The sequence below is a fragment of the Chlorocebus sabaeus genome, chromosome 14 (assembly GCF_047675955.1).
Source record: "Chlorocebus sabaeus isolate Y175 chromosome 14, mChlSab1.0.hap1, whole genome shotgun sequence".
NCBI lineage: Eukaryota > Metazoa > Chordata > Mammalia > Primates > Cercopithecidae > Chlorocebus > Chlorocebus sabaeus.
Window position 1 is genome coordinate 28,890,269 of NC_132917.1, and position 19,754 is coordinate 28,910,022.

General features: G+C 42.8%; 1 protein-coding gene across 2 annotated transcripts in view; it reads right to left on the minus strand.

Annotated features, from left to right (window-relative positions):
* Positions 1 to 19,754, minus strand: part of ALK (ALK receptor tyrosine kinase) — a 751,958-nt gene that overhangs the window by 9,601 nt on the left and 722,603 nt on the right. For both annotated transcript variants that reach the window (XM_007971055.3, XM_073022891.1), the window contains 5 exons: positions 17,994 to 18,091; positions 13,786 to 13,878; positions 11,142 to 11,243; positions 1,752 to 1,886; positions 1,014 to 1,104 (listed from right to left, as the gene is read on the minus strand). In XM_007971055.3, the coding sequence (XP_007969246.3) occupies positions 1,014 to 1,104; positions 1,752 to 1,886; positions 11,142 to 11,243; positions 13,786 to 13,878; positions 17,994 to 18,091 (519 nt within the window). The remainder of the gene's footprint in view (positions 1 to 1,013; positions 1,105 to 1,751; positions 1,887 to 11,141; positions 11,244 to 13,785; positions 13,879 to 17,993; positions 18,092 to 19,754) is intronic.

Here is a 19,754-nt window from a genome sequence, read left to right on the forward strand (position 1 = left end):
AAATAGTGGCTTATTGACTCTTCTAAAATATTCTCAGAATTAGATATCCTGGCAGAATGAGAGCCAAGAGGGAGGGAAAGAAAGTGAACACAGGGAAGAGGAGATCATTGGACAGAACAAAGCCCTGAGCGGGCAACTGGTGATACTGGCGGCAAGGCTGGCCTTTTAAGGAGAGATGGGAAGGAGGGTGGTGAGGAATGGCGGCAGAGGCAGAGAAGTTTGTATCAGAGACAGGGAGAAAACGAGGTCATTCTCATATGATAATCTCCACCCTCTTGGTGAGGGAGGAAGCATAGCTGTCTGCTGAAAATGAGGGAGAGAAGCAAAAATTTCAAATCATTACTGAGGGAATGGGAGAGGGATCTATAGAGGAACCCACAGGATTGCTAGAAAAATGTCTGACTTAGACAAACTCTTCAGGCCTTAACTCCTCATCTATAAGGTGGGGATATTTTACATTCCTCAATAAGGATAAAACAAAATACACAAAAAGTGATTTGTACAGTATGAATGATACACAAGTATTATTGATGATGTCAAAATTTCTTCAGATTACTTTGAAATTTCATTCCCTTAATCCTCCTGACATACATAGTTGGACATATAATGTATCAATTATATGCATTTAATTATTTCACATGTTGTTATTTCTGCAGCCAGGCTCTAAACTATTTGCGAGCAGATGTGTTCCATACATCTGTGAAGCTTCAATTCTGGCTAATAAAACATTAGGTCCCCAGTAGGGACTTGGTAAATTCTTGTGGACTGGATTGATTCCCCAGTCTTACTGCGCGTCTGGCACTGTGCTGTGTGCTGGTGAATTTACTAGTATTATATTTTACAAAATGGGCAAATGGAGACACTAGTCATTCCATTTTAGACAAAATTAATTTTCACTATTGTGATCATAAATCTTATACTCTGGCTTGACCTATTTCATATTTCGGTATTTGCCATCTTTAAGACTTTTCCGTATAGAGTAAATGTTGATCAAGGGAAGAAAATGTTTCTACCTGGGTGCAGTATTCAATTCTCTCCAAAATGATGGCAAAGTTGGGCCTGTCTTCAGGCTGATGTTGCCAGCACTGAGTCATTATCCGGTATCTAAAAGAAGAAGCACATTAATTAAAATCAGGAGAAGCACAACAATGAAAAATATATTTTCTTCCAGCCCCAGGGTTGGAATGAATATGTTGAGGGTGGGAACGCATCTAGGCCCCATGTACTTGGCCTATGCTGCCCCCTGCTGATTGGTCAAGGAAGAGTGTGCAGGTGTAAAGGTATCTAACACAGACATCCTGATGTTTACGTTAACTACGGCTGCTCTCATTCCATTCCTGAATTAAAGCCACTTCGGGGACAGAATATTCCAATTACATTTCCCATCTGCGTTGCTTGTGGGAAGGAAGTGAGGGGTGCCAGGCAGGGCAGCAGACATTGCAGGGAATGGAAATCTTTAAAGTAGACACGGACATACGGTGTACGGCAGCAGGGCCTGGGCCACACGGGAGAGTCCACAGCCTGTAGCCAGACAATGGACACTTTTTCTGGGATGGCATCATTGCTTTTGAGGGCCTGGGAGACCCACCCATCTCATTGAAGTCGCAGTCACATTTCCATCTTGGGGCATATTAAAGGGAGGGCAGCTATCTACCCCTTCATCTTAAAGAAGCATATGTGACTCTGGATATTTTTTGAAAAGAAAAACTGCTTAGTAACTACTAGTAGAAAAGTTCCTAAGAGAGTCATACACAGGCCCAGGGCAGTTCTTGGGTGGGTCCATCCGGCCTCCACTGGTGACGAACTCCAGAACTTCCTGGTTGCTTTTGCTGGGATATGGCATATATCCGAGAGAAAAGATTTCCCACAGCAGCACTCCAAAGGACCTGGGCATGGGACACAGGACATGGAGATGGATATAGACACACCCACCCACATTCACTCACACACTCACACAGGCACACAGACATACAATTTCAACCCTTTTTTTTGTTTCATTATACCCTTGGCCATAATAGAGAACTCTTAAAACGTAGAAAACTTTTAAAAATAAGAAAATACTACACGTGATGCTCCCTTAAAAGACAACCACTGTTAATGTGTAAGTCGTTTCTGTGCTGAGATTTTTTTTCCACTTAGTCACAGTTATATTCAATATGCAATTTTGGACCTTGATTTTTCCGCACATTTCATTATAGCATAAATATTTTCCATGCCAGCACATATTATAAATAACATTCGGAATGGCTAATGGCTATAAAACATTCCATTGAGTAGTTGGTTTGCCTTATTTCCACATTGTTTTCAGTTTTCAAAATATTTAAAATACTATGATGAACATCTTTGTGCATTTTTTAAAGGGAAGATTTTAAGATAAAGGCTCTGAATTACTAGATTAGGAAGTACAGCCAGCTGATTCCATAGTCTCTTGCAGTTCTCTGAGCTTCAGTTCCATCTATCAGATGCCCACTCATCAACTTCACTGGCCTATTTTAATAGGCAACTCAAATTTAACATGCCCAAATGGAACTCTTTCTGTACACACACCATCTCCTCCTTCATTCTTTTCCAACTCAGCAGCATCTCTGGTTATACGTTCAAGCCCAAAACCTAAGAGTCGTCCTTGATTCCATTCTCCCACACTCCTCCACTTCCCATCCAACAGTCAGCAGTCCTCTTAACTCTACTTTCAAGATAGGTCTTGAATCCAGATAGGATAATCTAGTAATTCAGGGTGGTTACTGAATTAAAATGTAGGATAGTTCTAGTAAAATAAATAGATCAAAAGAATATGAATGTTGACAAATTCTTGATACATACTATTTGGTTTCCAAATGTGTTATTCTGTTCATCTACCAGCACCATGTAAAAGCGTGGTAGACACACTCACCAGCATTGAGTATTCTTAATAACAACAACTTTTGCTGATTTTAAGGCAAAAAATGGTAGAATATTTTAAATTATGTTTATTGACTTGATAATTAACATGGTTGGATGTTTTCCCAAGTGTTTATTAATTCATTTCACTTTTTTCCTATGAATTGCTCATTTTTATGGTATCTATCAATTTTCTTTTTGATTTGTAGGCATTCTTTGTATGTCAGAGATGTTAACCTTTTATAAAAAATTCAAATGCTTTTATTAATTTCTTTCTTTTTTCTTCTTCTTTTTTTTTTTTGGAGATGTAGTCTTGCTGTTACTCAGGCTGGAGTGCAGTGGCGCCATCTCGGCTCACTGCAACCTCCACCTTCCAGGTTCAAGTTGATTGCCTGCCTCAGCCTCCCAAGTAGCTGGGATTACAGGTGCCCACCACAACGCCTAGCTAATTTTTGTATTTTTAGTAGAGACAGGGTTTCACCATGTTGGCCAGGCTGGTCTCGAACTCCTGACCGCAGGTGATCCTCCCACCTCAGCCTCCAAAGTGCTGGGATTACAGGTGTGAAACACCGCACCTGGCCTTAGTTACTTTCTAATGCTACTTTTTAGCATACCAAAGATTTTTATTTTGAGATAGTCAAACCTATTTTTTTAATGCCATGATTTCCTTTACTTTATAGTTATACAATCTTCCCTTCGCCAAAGATTAGATAAATATTTGCTATCTTCTTCTAGTTGTGTTTGTTTTTCCTCTCTTCTTAAATCTAGTTGGAATTTAATTTGGTGTCTAGTGTGAGGTAAGGACCTAAATTGATTTGCTTTTCAAATAATTACTCTTCTAACACTATGCATAAGATAATTTCCTCCTTACCCATTGACTCGCGATTAAAAACAGGTCTGTTTCTGGCGATATTTTCACTTCATCTATTTGTCTGCATCTTGCATTGATGCCATTCTGTTTTACTTTTTGTGTATTTGTCTTAATATCTGATAAGGCATTTTTGTCTATTTCTCTTTAAAAAATATTTCTCATTTGTTGTTTTAAAAGCTTTATGAGATGAATTCTTCGTGTTCTAAAAGAATCACCTTTGATATTTTGATTAAAACTTTAAACCACTACTCTAATGATTAGCTTTTTGACAAAGACTATCTTTTAGTGTCTGACTGTAGTTTTCTGAGGTTAGCAAATATTACCACAAAAATTGTAGAGGAAAATAGTTCCTCCATCTTCTAAGAAACGTGGGGTGCTTTTATTGTCATCATCTGTGTGAAATTTCAAAGACTGTTTTGAGAAGGATTGGGCAAAGATATTTTCCCTATTTTTCAGGTGAGAAGGTTGAAGCAGAGGTTATTACACAACTAATCTGAGACAGACTGGAATACATTATTAGATCTCTTGATTTTGCTACCTACAAATTGCCTGGCACGTATATTCTTCCTTTCTGTTTGGCGATCTTACTTCCCTTCAAGGCAAAACTAACTAGGCAAAATCAAATGAGCAAGAAACTGGCAATAAGGCCTAAAGAATTACAGCTGTATGTTTTCCGCTTTTCTAGATAGATACAGGTTATAGCATCCTTTGAGAGCACTAATAGAACTGCACATGGATATTTATTTTCTTAGAGTTCAAGGGAGCAATAAGTAGTATTGGTCATAGAACTTTGATAATTTCGAACAAGTAGGATTGTCCTATTTGCAAATAACAATACCAGATACCTAGTTAAATTTGAGTTCCAGATAAGCAACAAATAGTTTTTTTAGTATATGTATGCTCCAATATTTATACTAAAAAACTATTTGCTGTGCATCTGAAATTCAGTTTCACTGGCCATTTTGTATTTTATCTAGAAACCCTACAGATAGGGCAAATCTATATTTTGTATGCCAGATGGTTCTTTCATCACCTATAAGCCTGCCCTAAAAGGAGTGACAAAGTCCAAAGCTTTGCACCAGAGCATTTAAAATCAAATAAAGAGAAATAGATACATATATATATATATATACACATTTAAAACTTCACTTTCTTTTTGTATTAAACTTGCTCTGCCTGAAATGATAGAAATAGCATACATCATTGCTGATTAAACTGTTAAACATTTGAATCAATGAAGATAACAATCTGATAAAAGATTTTAAAATAACAAGCTGCTCTGTGTCAGCCTTTAAAAGCCACATTTTTCTCCTTAATCATAACCTGAAAGGAGGTTATGATTAAAGAAAAAAAGCCATTGTGGAAGATGGTCTCCAGGTGTGATAGAGGGTATGCTCTTAGGAAAAGTGGGAGCCAAAAATTAATATCTTTAAATGTCCATCCAGCAGATTCCAAGATCTCACGCAGTTCTTTGAGCTTCAGTTTCATCTATCAGATGCCCACTCATTAGCTTCACTGGCCTATGTTAATAGGCAACTCAAATTTAACATGCCCAAACGGAACTCCTTCTGAACCCACACCATCTCCTTCTCCATTCTTTCCCAACTCAGCAGCACCTCTGGTTACGCATTTGTTCAAGCCCAAAACCCAGGAGTTGTCCTTGACTCCGTTATCCCACACCCCTCCACTTCCCATCCAACAGTCAGCAGTCCTGTTAACTCTACGTTCAAGATAGATCTTGAGGCTGGGCGCTGTGGCTCACGCCTGTAATCTCAGCACTTTGGGAGGCCGAGGTGGGCGGATCACTTGAGGTCAGGAGTTTGAGACCAGCCTGGCCAACATGGTGAAACTCCGTCTCTACTAAAAATACAAAAATTAGCTGGGTGTGGTAGCACAAGCCTGTAATCCCAGCTACTTGGGAGGCTGAGGTGAGAGGATTGTTTCAACCCAGGAGGCGGGGGTTGCAGTGAGCTGAGATGGCGCCACTGTACTCCAGCTTAGGTGACAGAACGAGACTCTGTCTCAAAAAAAAATAAAAGTCTTCAATCTGACTACTTTGCACTACCTCCACTGCCACCACCAAGCCACACCACTCCTCTCTTTCTCTCAGCTAGCAATGTGCAGGATTTTCTTAACTGGTTTCCTTCTTCACCTACCCGCCTCTAGTGTAAATTCAATGGCAGAGGGATTTTTTTTTAAAAAAGCAAAGATCATATCACACTCCTGCTTACAACCCTTCAACTGGCATCCCATGGTGTTTAGAATAAAATCCACATCCCCTCATCTGAGCTCCAAGGCCGTCTGTGTTGTGACCCATCTCTTCCACCCCTATTGGCCCTGGGCTCCCTTAGCTCCGACCATCAGGACTTGATTTAATTTCTCAGCAAGCAAGCTAGGCTCATTCCTGCCTCTGGCTGTTCACACTGGCTTTTCCTGCAGTCTGGAAAGCCCTTTTCCCAGATCTTTCCAAGGCCTGCCCTTTCTGTTTTTCAGGTATTGAAGTTACCTCCTGTGAGGAGCTTCCCCCCGCCCACCTTTGCCAAAAATCCCCCAGCTCCTCCTCCTTCTGCCTGATTGTCTTAGAGCACTTCCCAATCCCTGCAGCTATGTAATTTGTTTAAGCATTCCAATTGTGAAACAGTCAAAACTTTAAAAAGAACCAGAGTATCTATGTATCTAGATGTTAATCTTTTGCCTTATTTGTGTCAGCTCTCCCTTTCTTTATGAAGACTTAAAAGACAGGAAGACCCCACCTCCCTCTCTCCGCTCCCCTGAAGTTAGACTGTATCCTACCCTTGTATGTTTCACATTTTTAAACAATGCCTAAAAGCACGAACAATACTCTGTATTATAGACATTTTTTACATTGTAAAGTTATACATAAATGATATCCTACTCCTTTTTGTAATTTGCTTTTTCCCCACTGAACACTGTTTTTGAGATTTATCTATGTTGATACATGTAGGTTTAGTGTGTTCTTTTATACTGCTGAATAGTTTTCCATGATATAAGTAAACCACAGTTAATTTTTCCATCTCCTAGTTGAGGGGTAGTTGGGTTGGGTTTTGTTTTTATTTTTGTTTTGCTTTTTCTCGATTGTAAACAATGTTGCAAGTGAACATCCAGCGCCCAAGTCTATTTGTGTCATCTTCTCTCTAATACTTAAAAATAGGAGGGTTGGGTCACGGGATGTGCATGTGTTCGGGACAATTACTTAATTGCTTAAGTTATTCTCTGTCTCTGGATCCCATGGGTTGCTAGTGCTCTAACTTCACTGCATATCATATCAGAATCATCTGTTAAAACACAGATTGCGGAGTCCCACCCCTAGAGTTTCTGTTGTATTAGGCCTGAGGTGGGGGCTGAGGATTCGCAGTTCCCAGGTGGTGCTGATGGACCACACTTAGAGATCCACTGGGTTACGTTAAAACCAAATCTCACTGGTGTAAAAACAACAAAGGCTCTTGCTCTCATTATGTGACGCTGGTCAGAAAGGCAGCTCTGGCCACTCGTGGACACATCGTGTTATGACATGATCTCAGCACCGGGCTTTCAAAATGTGGAGGTTGTTCATTCATGCATTGTCTTCTTACGTTTCCTGTGGTGCTGTTAAGTGATTTGATGCCATTTGGATTCCTTATCTTTTATCACTAGTATTTTTTACTATTAATTTTTAAGTTTTTCTTCATGGAAGTTTGCAGGATCTTTATCACCATTGGCCTGAGGATATGCCTTTTTTTTTTTTTTTTTTTTTTTTTTTTTCTGAGAGACAGAGTCTTGCTCTGTTGCCGAGGCTAGAGTGATCTCGACTCACTGCAACCTCCGCCTCCCAGGTTCAAGCAATTCTCCTGCCTCAGCCTCCCAAGTAGCTGGGATTACAGGCACCCACCACCACACCCAGCTAATTTTTGTATTTTTAGTAGAGATGGGTTTCACCATCTTGGCCAGGCTGGTCTCGAACTCCTGACCTCATGATCCCCCCACCTTGGCCTCCCAAAGTGCTGGAATTTCAGGCATGAGCCACTGTGCCCAGCCAAGGATGTGCCCTTTTTATCCATGGTGATTGGCACTTGGTGAATTCTTTCATTCTGGAAATTTATGTCCTGTGCTAGGAAATCTTGAATGATTTCTCTGCTGTCTTTATTCTCTTCATTTCCTCTGTTCCTTCTCTCTGGGACTCCTATTTTGTCAGCTAATTGGACCTTTTGGTTTATACCCCTTAGTTTTTTAAGTAAAAAATTCTTATATTTTCCTATATTTCCCATTTCTTTTTTGGTTTATTTTCTGGAAGGTTTATTTAGCTTCACACTCCATCCTTTTCATTACTTTTACATTTCTGTCATCAAAGTTTTAAATAATAAGATTTGTTTTTTAGAACAGTTCAAACTTGGAAGAAACTGTGAATACAGAGTTCTCCTGTACCTCATACTCGATTCCTGCTACTTTTAGCATCACATTAGTATGATACAGTTGTTACAATTAATGAACCACAATTAAGGCATTATTGACTGAAGCCCATACTTTATTCAGCTTTCCTTAGTTTTCACTGAATGTCCTTTTTCTATTCCAGAATCCCGCTAGGATATCGCATTACATTGAATTCAATGTCCTGTTTCTTTAGGCTTCTCTTGACTATGACAACATCTCCGACTTTCCTTGCTTTTTATGACCTTGACAGGTTTGAGGATCTGGTCAGGGATTTTGTGGAATATTCCTCAACTGAGATTTGTCTGTTCTTCTCATGATTAGACTGTGGTTATAGGACATGGGGAGGAAGAAGTACCATTTTCATCACATCAGGGGTGCATACTGGCAACACGACCCAGTCCTGTTGTTGTTTTTGTTGTTGTTATTATTATTATTATTATTATTTAAGATGGAGTTTTGCTTTTGTCGCCCAGGCTGCAGTAAAATTGCACAATCTCAGTTCACTACAACCTCCACCTCCCAGGTTCAAGCATTTCTCCTGCCTCAGCCTCCTGAGTAGCTGGGATTACAGGGGCCCACCACCATGCCCAGCTAATTTTTGTATTTTTAGTAGAGATGGGTTTCACCATGTTGGCAAGGCTGGTCTCGAACTCCTGACACCTGCCTTGGCTTCCCAAAGAGCTAGGATTACAGGCATAAGCCATTGTGCTTGGCCCCTAGACTTATCACTGTTGAGGTGGACTTTGAGCACCTGGCTGAGGTTGTATTTGTCAGGTCTCTCCACTGTGAAGTTTCTTTTTCCTGTCTGCCCCAGCCCTATACTCTTTGGAAGAAAGTGAGAACACGCAGCCCACACAGGCTTCAGGGCAGCCCTACCCATCTCGAGGCTGCCTCTTATCACACTTGGATTTCCTTATCCTCCTAAAAGTATTGTTTAAAATAACCTTTTGTTGTCCATTTATGGTTGCAATAGTTTTTCTGATCTTTTGGAGGATATTATAGTTTTTAAAAAAAGTTTTCGTAAACTTTCTACATGTTTCTTCTTTCAAGTTCCTTTTTATATGTTTGTTTTCTTCAGATTAGAATATTTTCTCAAGTGTTTGTTGATTCTTGGTTGTCTGTTCATATTTTAAGACCGGGACATTAAGAAGCCATTGGAAAGTTCTGTGTAAGACATTGGCTGGTGGGCAGCTTGCTTGCTTGTTTCACTGGGTGCAATTTTCTGTAACTGCTGTAAAAACAAACAAACAAACAAACAAAAAACTACATGCTTGGTGGCTTAAAACAACATAAGTTCATTCTCTGAGAGTTCTGAAGGCCGGACTTCTGAAACTGGTATCACAGGACTGAAATCAAGGTGTCAGCAGGGCTGTGTCCCCTCCAGAGGCTCTAGGGGAGACTCTGTTCCCTGCTTCTTCTGGCTTCTGGTGGCTGCGGGACCTCCTTGAGTTGGGACCGCATCTCCAGTCTTGGCCTCTGTGCTCACACTGCCTCTTCTTTTGTGTGTATGAAATCTCCTGGTCCTTCTCCCTCATATGGATACTTGCGATGGCATTTAGGGTCCACCTAGATAATCCAGGACAGCTGCCCCACTCTAGGATCCTCAACTTCATCACATCTGCAAAGACCCATTTTTCTTATAAGGCAACAATTCTGGGCCTCTGGGATTAGGACGTCATACCTTCAGGCGGCCATTATTCAGCCCACTGCACCTGTGCCCCACTTGGCAGTGCTGTATCTGTAATTTTCTCTTCATCGGCCCTCCAAAGAGAAATGATCGGATCTCCTGCCCAGTTGCCAGTGTTCTTGGTGCTGAGGGGCCAGTGGGGGCCAGGACCAGAGAGAATTCAGTTCAGTCTCTTCAGGGAGAGAGCCCCAGTCTTGTGCTGATGGTAGATGAGGGACAGCCAGCAAGCTTCAGGGGTGAGGAGCTCAGCCACAGGATTTAGTTATTCCTTAAACAGACCTTTCATGAATTTTCCTGTTTGCTATACCTCCCCTTCTTTTCTTCCTCCCTCCCTCTCTTCTCTCTCCTCTCTTCTCTCCCCCTCCCTCCTACCCCCTCTTCCCTCCCCCGCTTTCTCTCTCTCTCTCTCTTTCTCCCTCTCTTGCTTGCCCAGGTTGGAGTGTATGGCATGATCATAGCTCACTGCAGCCTTGAATTCCTGGGCTCAAGTGATCCTCCCATCCAAGCTTCCAGAGTAGCTGGGACCACATGCGTGTACCGTGACACCTGGCTAATTTTTAAATTTTTGGTGGAGATGGGGCCTTTGCTATGCTACCCAGGCTGGTCTTGAACTCCTGGGCTCAAGCAGTCCTCCAGCTTCAGCCCACCAAAGTATTGGGATTACAGGTGTGAGCAACTGTGCCTGGCCTACACCCCTACTGTCAATTTCTGGGCCTTTCTGGGGCTCTTAGGCTGAAGGAACCAGCCCTGCTTCTGGATCTGGACTGTTGGTTTAGAGATCCACTTTCTAGTCTTCTCAGTAAGGTACCACGTGTTCATGACTTCTCAGTTTCCAAAATTTTGTCATTGTTGTGTCCTTACAGGGTTTAATGCAAATAAAAGACTCCCTTTATTGCGGGTGTGTGTGTGTGTGTGTACTTTGTGAAGGGCATGCGTTCAATCTGCCATTTAAAATTACATGTGACTGTTAATGTGTGGTCCTCCAGCCAGCAATGGCAGCATCACTCTGGGACTTGTTAGAAATGCAAATTCTCAGCTAGATCCCAGACCTTCTGAATCATAAATTCCCAGGGTAGGGTCCAATAATCTGAATTTTAACAAGTCTTTATGAATTCTGATATATGCTCACATTTGAGAACCACTGTTGTTGGGTGTATTGATTCTTCTCTTTTCCCTCCCTGCTAACACAGGGGCTCCCGGCTTAGAGTATGGAATCATTTGGCCCAGGAGCACCACCTTACGGCTGCAGGGATACCTGGAGGATGATAGCAGACTTACCATGTGTCTGTTTTAGAAGTGAATATTCCTTCCATGAAGGCCTCTGGGGGCATCCACTTAACTGGCAACATCGCACAGCCTCCCTTTCTGTAGTAGCTCGCCCTGTGGGGAAGGAGAGGAAAACCAAACTAGGATCTGGAGATGGCACTAAGCATCCGCTCTGTCGGGAAAGTTGAGAAAGTGGGAACAATATAGTCTACCCATTAAAGGTCTGAAATTAACCAACGGTCCTTGGTGGTTCAGGAGGAGAGCAGGGGCATACAGATCTTTTAGTTAAGAACTTTGGTATCATTTAATAGAAGACAAAATAACCCATGAGAGGCATGAGAGGAATGATCTATGCAATGACTAAGATACGTGCTAGCAGATGTTTAGCTTTCCCTGTTGGGTTTTGTTTGTTACAGCTCACAATGAATAACATTACTGCAACCTTATAAGTATAGTGTGTTTCTGATGATCTGCAGTAATGCAAGATCCAAAATGGGAGAACTGAGAGCAGGGCTTGTGTCTTAATCATTTTGGATCCTCTGACACTCACAGCATTTAGTTCAGTGCAGGCAATCAACCAGTAATCTAGACAGCTGTGTGGACCCTGCCTGCCATGACACACCCAGACAAAAGACCACAGGGCTAGGCGTGGAGTTGGCTTGCAAGGTAGATGAGTTAATTTACTAGTTTTCATCAGTAATGTCTTTAATGCAACTCACTGATAAAAACCAATAAATTAACTCATCTGCCTGTTAGGCCAGTTGCATGTCTAGCCTGGTGTTCTCCTCTCTGAATGTGTTACAGGAGGCAGCTTCCTGCCAGCTGTTGACATTAATTAATTACCTCAATAAATATGTACTGAATATTTAGTATGTATCAAGTACTCTGCCATGTGCTGAGGACATAAATAGGCCAGTCTCTGTCTCCCAAGGATATTGTTTGGTGGAAGAAATGGATATATATGCATTGCAATATAGAACAACACATACAGTAATGCAGGTATGTGCAAGGCCCAGTGACACAAATGAAGAATGGATTCATTCTACTTGAGCAGGGGTCAGGGACAGGGAAAGCTTCACAGAAGGGCACTGATGGAGCTGAGGAGGAAAGATGCTCTCCCAGAAGACCATTCCTGACCCGTGCCATTGCACAAAGTATAGAGTAGGTGGGGAACGAAGGACTGTAGATAACTTCGGGTGGTTGAAGCCTGGAGCTGGGAGCTGTCAGAGCTGAGCCTGGGAAGGAAAAGTCAGATAACAGAGGGCCTGAGGAGTCATGCTGCAGCATTTGTATTTGAAATGCGAGGCAGTCCCAGGGTATTCTTAGGAAGGAGAGGAAGGAACGCTGAGCTTGTGGGTAGCGTTAGAAGGTGAAGTGGAGCAAAGGAGAGGAGTACGACAGATAGCAGTGGTAGACGCTCCAGAAACGTCTTTACTACATCTTCCATGTGCTGCTGCCCCGTGGTAACGTGACAGCCTCAGCATGCTCACCCCTCTGGGGACTGTTAACCATGTTTGACTGAGGCCTTGAGGGGAGGTGTCTGGATCAGTCTGACTTACTCTCCAAAGAGTTAAAGCTCCATATAACCACTGCTCCTCTCTCTACCCCTGTGAGTTAGGGAAGGGGTCATCCCATGCAAGGACGGACTTGCTCACCTCACATAGCAAGTCAGTGTTGTAAATAATCAGGGGAAAAAAAGGAACTAGGGGCTGGGAAGAGAAGAGTGAGCAAAAGTACAATTAAAGTAGTATTAGCTTTTAAAATTGAAGAAAATGTTTTTAAATGCAGCCTTGAAAATGTGGCAGGGAAAAAAAAGTAAGGCTGTGTTAGGTACTGATGGGTTCTGCACTGTACTCCACATCTCCTGGGGTGGCTAAAGCTGAGCAATGAGCTAGGGCCTGCATTCTGCCCGATCTGGGATGCAGATGCTTGGGGTGATAGAAGCCATAGCCACTTAGAATTCCTGAGGACTGAGAAGAGGAGTTGAGGAAGTTCAATAAAGTTCGCTTTGAAGGTCTTTCCACATCAGGTATCCAAGTTATCCCATGCCTCAGAGCATGGCCGGATTAGAGTTGGAACCGATGGACAACCTAATTAAGAACTTGGTGTTGGCTGGGCATGGTGGCTCACACCTGTAATCCCAGCACTTTGGGAAGCTGTGGTGGGCAGATCAACTGAGGTTGGGAGTTTGAGACCAGCCTGACCAACATGGAGAAACCTCATCTCTACTAAAAATACAAAAAATTAGCCGGGCATGGTGGCGCAGTAATCCCAGCTACTCGGGAGGCTGAGGCAGGAGAATCGCTTGAACTCGGGAGGCGGGGGTTGTGGTGAGCCGAGATCGCGCCATTGCACTCCAGCCTGGGCAATAAGAGCAAAACTCCGTCTCAAAAAAAAAAAAAAAAAAAAAAAAAAAAAAAAAAAAAAAAAGAACTTGGTGTCAATTATTGCAGGAAGTGTGATCCTGGATTTAGGCCTTCAGGCATGGTCACTAGTTCAGGTTTCCCATATCCTGAAAAGGAACTTAATGAAATTTTATGTGGAAAGTTGACAGGGTACCAGGAGATGATGTAAGGGACAAGCAGCCACACCCCATTCGCTTGAGGGGCTGAGGTGGAAGAGACAGGCCTCAAGGGGTGAGGCAGTCTTTACTCACCTGTAGATGTCTCGGGCCATCCCGAAGTCTCCAATCTTGGCCACTCTTCCAGGGCCTGGACAGGTCAAGAGGCAGTTTCTGGCCGCAATGTCTCTGGGAAGAAAGAAAATGCATGTCCTAATTTTATCCCTAGGAAGATAAGTATACTACGTCCATCACTAGGATTTTATCTCCAAGCTGAAGTTTAAATAGTTCCTTCTCCTCCCTATATTTCCTTTAGTATAGTATTCTTCAGTGTGAGAGACACAGCCTTAACAATTCTAGGCCTCACAACTACAGAGAAATGGAAAAGGATTAGGGGAAATGATTAAAAATGTTGAATGGGGCAATCATAATGAAATGCAATACACTAAGAACTAGGATTTATTGGCCTTTTACTATGTGCTAAGTGTTGTTGTAAGTGCTTCATATATAATTCTCACAACAACCCTATAAGACACAAGGTGCTATTACTGTCCTCATTTTATTTTTTAAAAAGTAAGCTAAAAGTAGATAACATAGGGTCATAAGGAATGTTATTTGGCCTTAGGCAGATTTGGAACAAACCACTGGCTGGTTTCTGCCAGTTGTTTGGAAAAGTGTTTTAGAACACCATGACTTCCCTGAAATCAAATTCAAGTAGATTAAGATATTTACAAATATTTCTAGTTTTTTGTTTTGTTTTGTTTTGAGACGGAGTCTTGCGCTGTCGCCCAGGCTGGAGTGCAGTGGCGCGATCTTGGCTCACTGCAACCTCTGCCTCCCGGGTTCAAGCAATTCTACTTCACCCTCCCAAGTAGCTGGAATTACAGGCATGTAGCACCACACCTGGCTAGTTTTTTGTATTTTTAGTAGAGACAGGGTTTCATCAAGTTGGCCAGGCTGATCTTGAACTCCCGACCTCAGGCGATCCACTTGCCTCGGCCTCCCAAAGTTATTATTATTATTATTTTAAATAAGCCATTATGGTTCTTTTGTCCATGATTTTATCTAAAGCCTTTGCTAAGCTACATGGCTGAAGAATCGCTTCTTTCAGGTGATAAAAAGTTGTCATGTCTGCTGTTGACTCTAGATGACCTGCTTTCCTGTGGCCTGTGCCTGAGGCATGGTCAACCATTGTCCAAGACTCATCAGCTTCTACTGTCTGACTGCTTCCCGTTCTGGTCATGCATGTAGGAATGAGGGATACAGCCAGAAGAAATCTAGGATGGGTCTCTAATAATATTAAGGTTCCTGTGCAGAAAAAAACAAGATGTACTTAGGGAGCACAGCTGCTGTTTTCATGTTCAACTGGTTTCATGATGGTTCTGATCCTAGGCTGAGAAAAGACTTAGAGAATCAACTGGCTGCCAGGATAGTATTTAAAAAATAGGATCTTGATTGGGGATCATGGCTGAGGGTATAAGAATAATGGGTTCAGGTAGGAGATTCATGTTGTTAATACTGCTGACCTGATCCAGAAGGTTTAAGTTGAATTTTGAGGTGGTGTGTAAAATGCCCCCATAAAACCATACACGCATAACACATATGACATCAAAAAGGAAGAAAAATAGTTGGCTGTATAGCCATTAATTCTCAAGAGAAATATAGCAAAGTAGACCAGGAATAATATTTATGGCTCCAGGAAAGTCTTTACACTGATGCGTATGGAATGGTTGCTTTAAAAAGTGATCGTGAATTTCATGGCAAGAAGGTAAATGCAATGTACAGAACATACCAAGAGTTGGGAGAATGACACATCATTCATGAAATGGCAATAAACCATGTCCAAAGGAAAAAGATCTAATTTTTTTTAAAAATGGAAGCATGTGGATCTGGTAAGGAAGTTCCACTCTGAATTCCAAAAGCGTAAAAGTATACATGTGTGGAAGTCCATGAATCTTAAGAGCAGATAAAGGGTGGAGGGAGAGAGAATTCGAGGCAACTCTGTTGTGGGTAGGTACCATAGACCTCTTAGCTAGTTAGAACATGTAAAAGACGTTTTTTTCATACAAATGACCAAATTACCCCAGAAGAAAAGCTTTGATTGAGATGGACAATTTCTGCCAGAAGTTTTCTTTTGCTTAAAACAGATCATCTGATACCTTCTTGATTTGGTGTTTGACAATTTAATTTCTTAAAAAGGAGAAAAGAGCAATAAACAATTGCTCTGGGATCTAATTCCAACCTTCAGTAACTATTTCTAGGTATGGAAGTGACAGGAGTCTTGAGGGAATGTAATCCTGTTAACATTATAACAACAGAGCATTGGGTATCATCGAAATGTCTTGTGGCTGTAGGAAAGCAGATGTCAAAAGGTCAGAGGACAAATGGAAATGATCCCTCAGCCAGAGAATCTGTATGCTCTGGTGACCAACGTGGGCAGAGATCCAAAAAAAAGAAAAACAAAGGAGAAAAGATCCCAATGCTAAGTGAAGGAAGACATCTGGTCACCAAGGTGACACAGGTTGCTCTCAGAGGAGTCCACACTTAAAGCACATGGACGAAAGATGGAAAGATGACTCTAATAAAGGATGACTTCAAAAAGAGCACAGCTTTGTCTCGACTGAGTAATGGAATGGCAAAGCCCAGAGTTGAGATTTATGGAAAGTTCTGGGTACAACGCAAAGGACAAGAACAGGGCTGGGGAGCGGGGGAAAGGGCTGAAAAATGACCTTAAAAAAAGAACTGATACACTCTTAGAAGCAGCAGATGGTGGAGCTGCTCCTGGCTCCTTTTTTGCTTTCATTATTTCTATGAAGCAGCATGACCTGCAAGTTGGAAAGGGTTAGAAGCTAGAGGGAGAACTGAAGGCCAAAAGGATGAAGTGACAGTAAGAGGATAAACTCTTCTGAGAGTTGATTGCCTCATGTTAGGAGTGACTTTGGAACTTAGGCAGGTGTACTTCCTGACCTCTCGTTTCCCCGTTTTTATTAGGGAGAAAGCATAGCTGGTTATATATTTACATAATTTTCTATTTCTTTCTTTTCTTTTCTTTTGAGATGGAGTTTCGCTCTTGTTGCTCAGGCTGGAGTGTAATGGCGTGATTTCGGCTCACCACAACCTCCGCCTCCTGGGTTCAAGTGATTCTCCTGCCTCAGCCTCCCAGGTAGCTGGGATTACAGGCACCCTCCCCCACCATGCCCGGCTAATTTTGTATTTTTAATAGAGATGGGGTTTCTCCATGTTGGTCAGGCTGGTCTCGAACTCCCAACCTCACATGATCCTCCCTCCTCGGCCTCCCAAAGTGCATGATAAAATTACAGGCATGATAATTTTCTATTTCTAAGCTCTTACAGCATCTCTCATTTCCTATTTTGTACTTACATATTTTAATGATTATGAACATGCCTTAAACTCTTTGAAGACATGTGTTAATAAATTATTGTGAGTTCACCAAATTATTATTTACTACATTAGAGGCAAATCATTAAGGAAGAGCTCTGCAAATAGCCTGATGATCTGTTTTAGTTTTCTGATTTCAAGCTGTCAGCTGAGAAAGTCATCAGCTTTCACAAGGAAAGACATACATGATATATGATGTTCATAGCATGATGTCCCAGTCCCTACAGCTTTTAAACACAAGAATGATTATAATAGAAGAAATGAAGTATAGAAGCAATGAAAATCATCATTATGCTTCATTTCAGAGTATTTTAGAAAAAAATAATATATCCAACAAACATTGTGTCCCCATTATATGCCAGGTATACAAAGATGAATACAACAGCATCCTTGCCTGTAAACCACCCATTGTCAAAATGCAATTCCTTAACTTCCCCATATGGAGCCCACTTTTCTATGGGGGGGAAGCCTTAAAGTGATATGGGACTTGAACATTCAAGATACAGGCAGGGGGCCTCACAGGAGGTTAAGAATTAACTTATAGGTCTCCAGCCCTGGCAAGGATATTTTATAACACCTGTTTTAGGTAAGGGGCAAGTGAAACCCTGATAGAATAAGTTACCATCTCAAAGACAAAGCTGAAGGGGCCAGGAGCCATCGCTCATGCCTGAAATCCTAGCACTTCAGGAGGCCGAGGTGGGAGGATTACTTGAGCCCAGAAATTCGAGACCAACCTGGGCAACAAAGTGAGACCCTGTCTCTCACAAAAACAACAAACCAAAGCTGAATCATCCTACATCCAAACATCCCTGGAGGGAGACCTAGTGATGTGAGCCCTTGAGATCTGCAGGAAAGCACACAGACAGCGACAGGATGACAGGAAGAGCACGGTCACTTTGACTCACCGGTGGATGAAGTGGTTTTCCTCCAAATACTGACAGCCACAGGCAATGTCCCGAGCCACGTGCAGAAGGTCCAGCATGGCCAGGGAGGAGGGCTGGCTCTGTGGGGTGAGAGAAGTGGGCCACTGACGAGGAGCTTGTCAGTGAGAGGAGGGAAATCGGAAACACTGGCTTCCAGTGCTCACAAGGAGGCAGACCGTGAACGTGCAGCTACACCAGGGGCCTTGGCCCTGGCTGCATATTGGAAATCACCTGGAGGCATCTGAAAGAATTTGGATTCCTGGGCCTCAACCCAGACCTCTCTAAGTGGGCACAGCATTTGTATATTTGAAATCTTCCCAGGTAATGTGATGCTAGCGTGCAGCGAAGGCTCGGAGCACCCAGACTCTGGGAAGCCAGGTTGGAGCAGGTGTTCTTTCGTTTTAATTTATTGTGCACATTCTCTCACCCCAATCTTCATAAGCATTTGAATACCCCCAATTTATAAACAAGTTTGGGAGGAAACCACGGGGGAATAGGGCAGTTTTTAAAATCCTCGATTTAAATGTCTTAAAATATTTCTTAAAACTAATTTTCTTCAAGCAGATCCAGCGCTAAAATTGATTGAAAAAGAAAAGCTTTTGGGAAATGCTGGGCAATTATGAGCTATCGCAAGCTTTTCTGCATGAGGTCTCTCTCATGCAAAAGGAGATGTCACCTCCCTACCCCTCTGGGGACATCCCATCTTGGCTTCCTGGACAGCCTTGCTGAGCACAATGAAGCCTTTTCAGAAGGAGACATCCCATCTTGGCCTCTCTTTTAATTCCTAAATCCCTGACGTGTGCGGCAGCTCAGCCTCATGCAGTGTCCGAGTCACTATGTTGTTCCATGTTGATTTCACCATTTCCCCAAGTGACGTTGTTGAAGTTCCAGAGACAGGGATCTCACCCTCCCTCAGCACCCAGCACACGCACACTCTGGGGGTTCAGTGAGTGTTGGGCGGCTGATTGGTTGATTACAGCCCCAGGCCAGGATTTACCTGGAGGAACGTGATTCACCTACCTACTCAGGAAAGCTCATGCAGGTAGGGTGTCAGATCCACCCCTTTAGGGCTGCCCCAAGAAAGGTGTTGAAGCTGGTGACTCTTGAGCACCTGGGCAAACTCCCTGCAGGAAATTCATGCTTGTAGCTCTCCTGTTTTGCTCTTCTTTCAAAGGGTGGGCTGAGGACTGGGCTCTTTAGTCCTGAGATGCTCACAGGGAAGTCACCTAGCCAGGTGGCAGCAGTGGAACCAGGTGGGGTCTGGGTACAGGCTTAGCCTGCTGGGGATTTTCTCTGCCATAGATCAGGGCCTCCCCAGGACTCTGTGGAGCAATGGCCTGGGTCTGGTGGAGGCAGAACAGTCTTGCTTCTCTAGGCCATGCTTCAGTTCTAGGGGATAAAACGGAGAGTGGATAGTACCCCTACTGGTGCCTGACATTCCCCAGAGCACACACATGATCTGCTGTGTGGTACGTCTGGAAGAGAAGGTGATCTCCATATTAAAGATGAGAAGGCTGAGGGCTCAGAGAGGCTAAGTGACTCACCCCAGGTCACACAGCTAATAAGAGTGGAGCCAAAGCTGCCCGGAGATGGGCTTTAAGGATCTGGGTCAGGAGAGGCATCCTCCCTCCTCCTTGGGAGAGGATCTAAGGAGTTAAAATGGAAGAGAGAGTGCCTGAGCGGGGACGGAGTGTATGTGAATACGGTGCCCAACGCACAGCGAATGCGGAGTACAGCACCCAC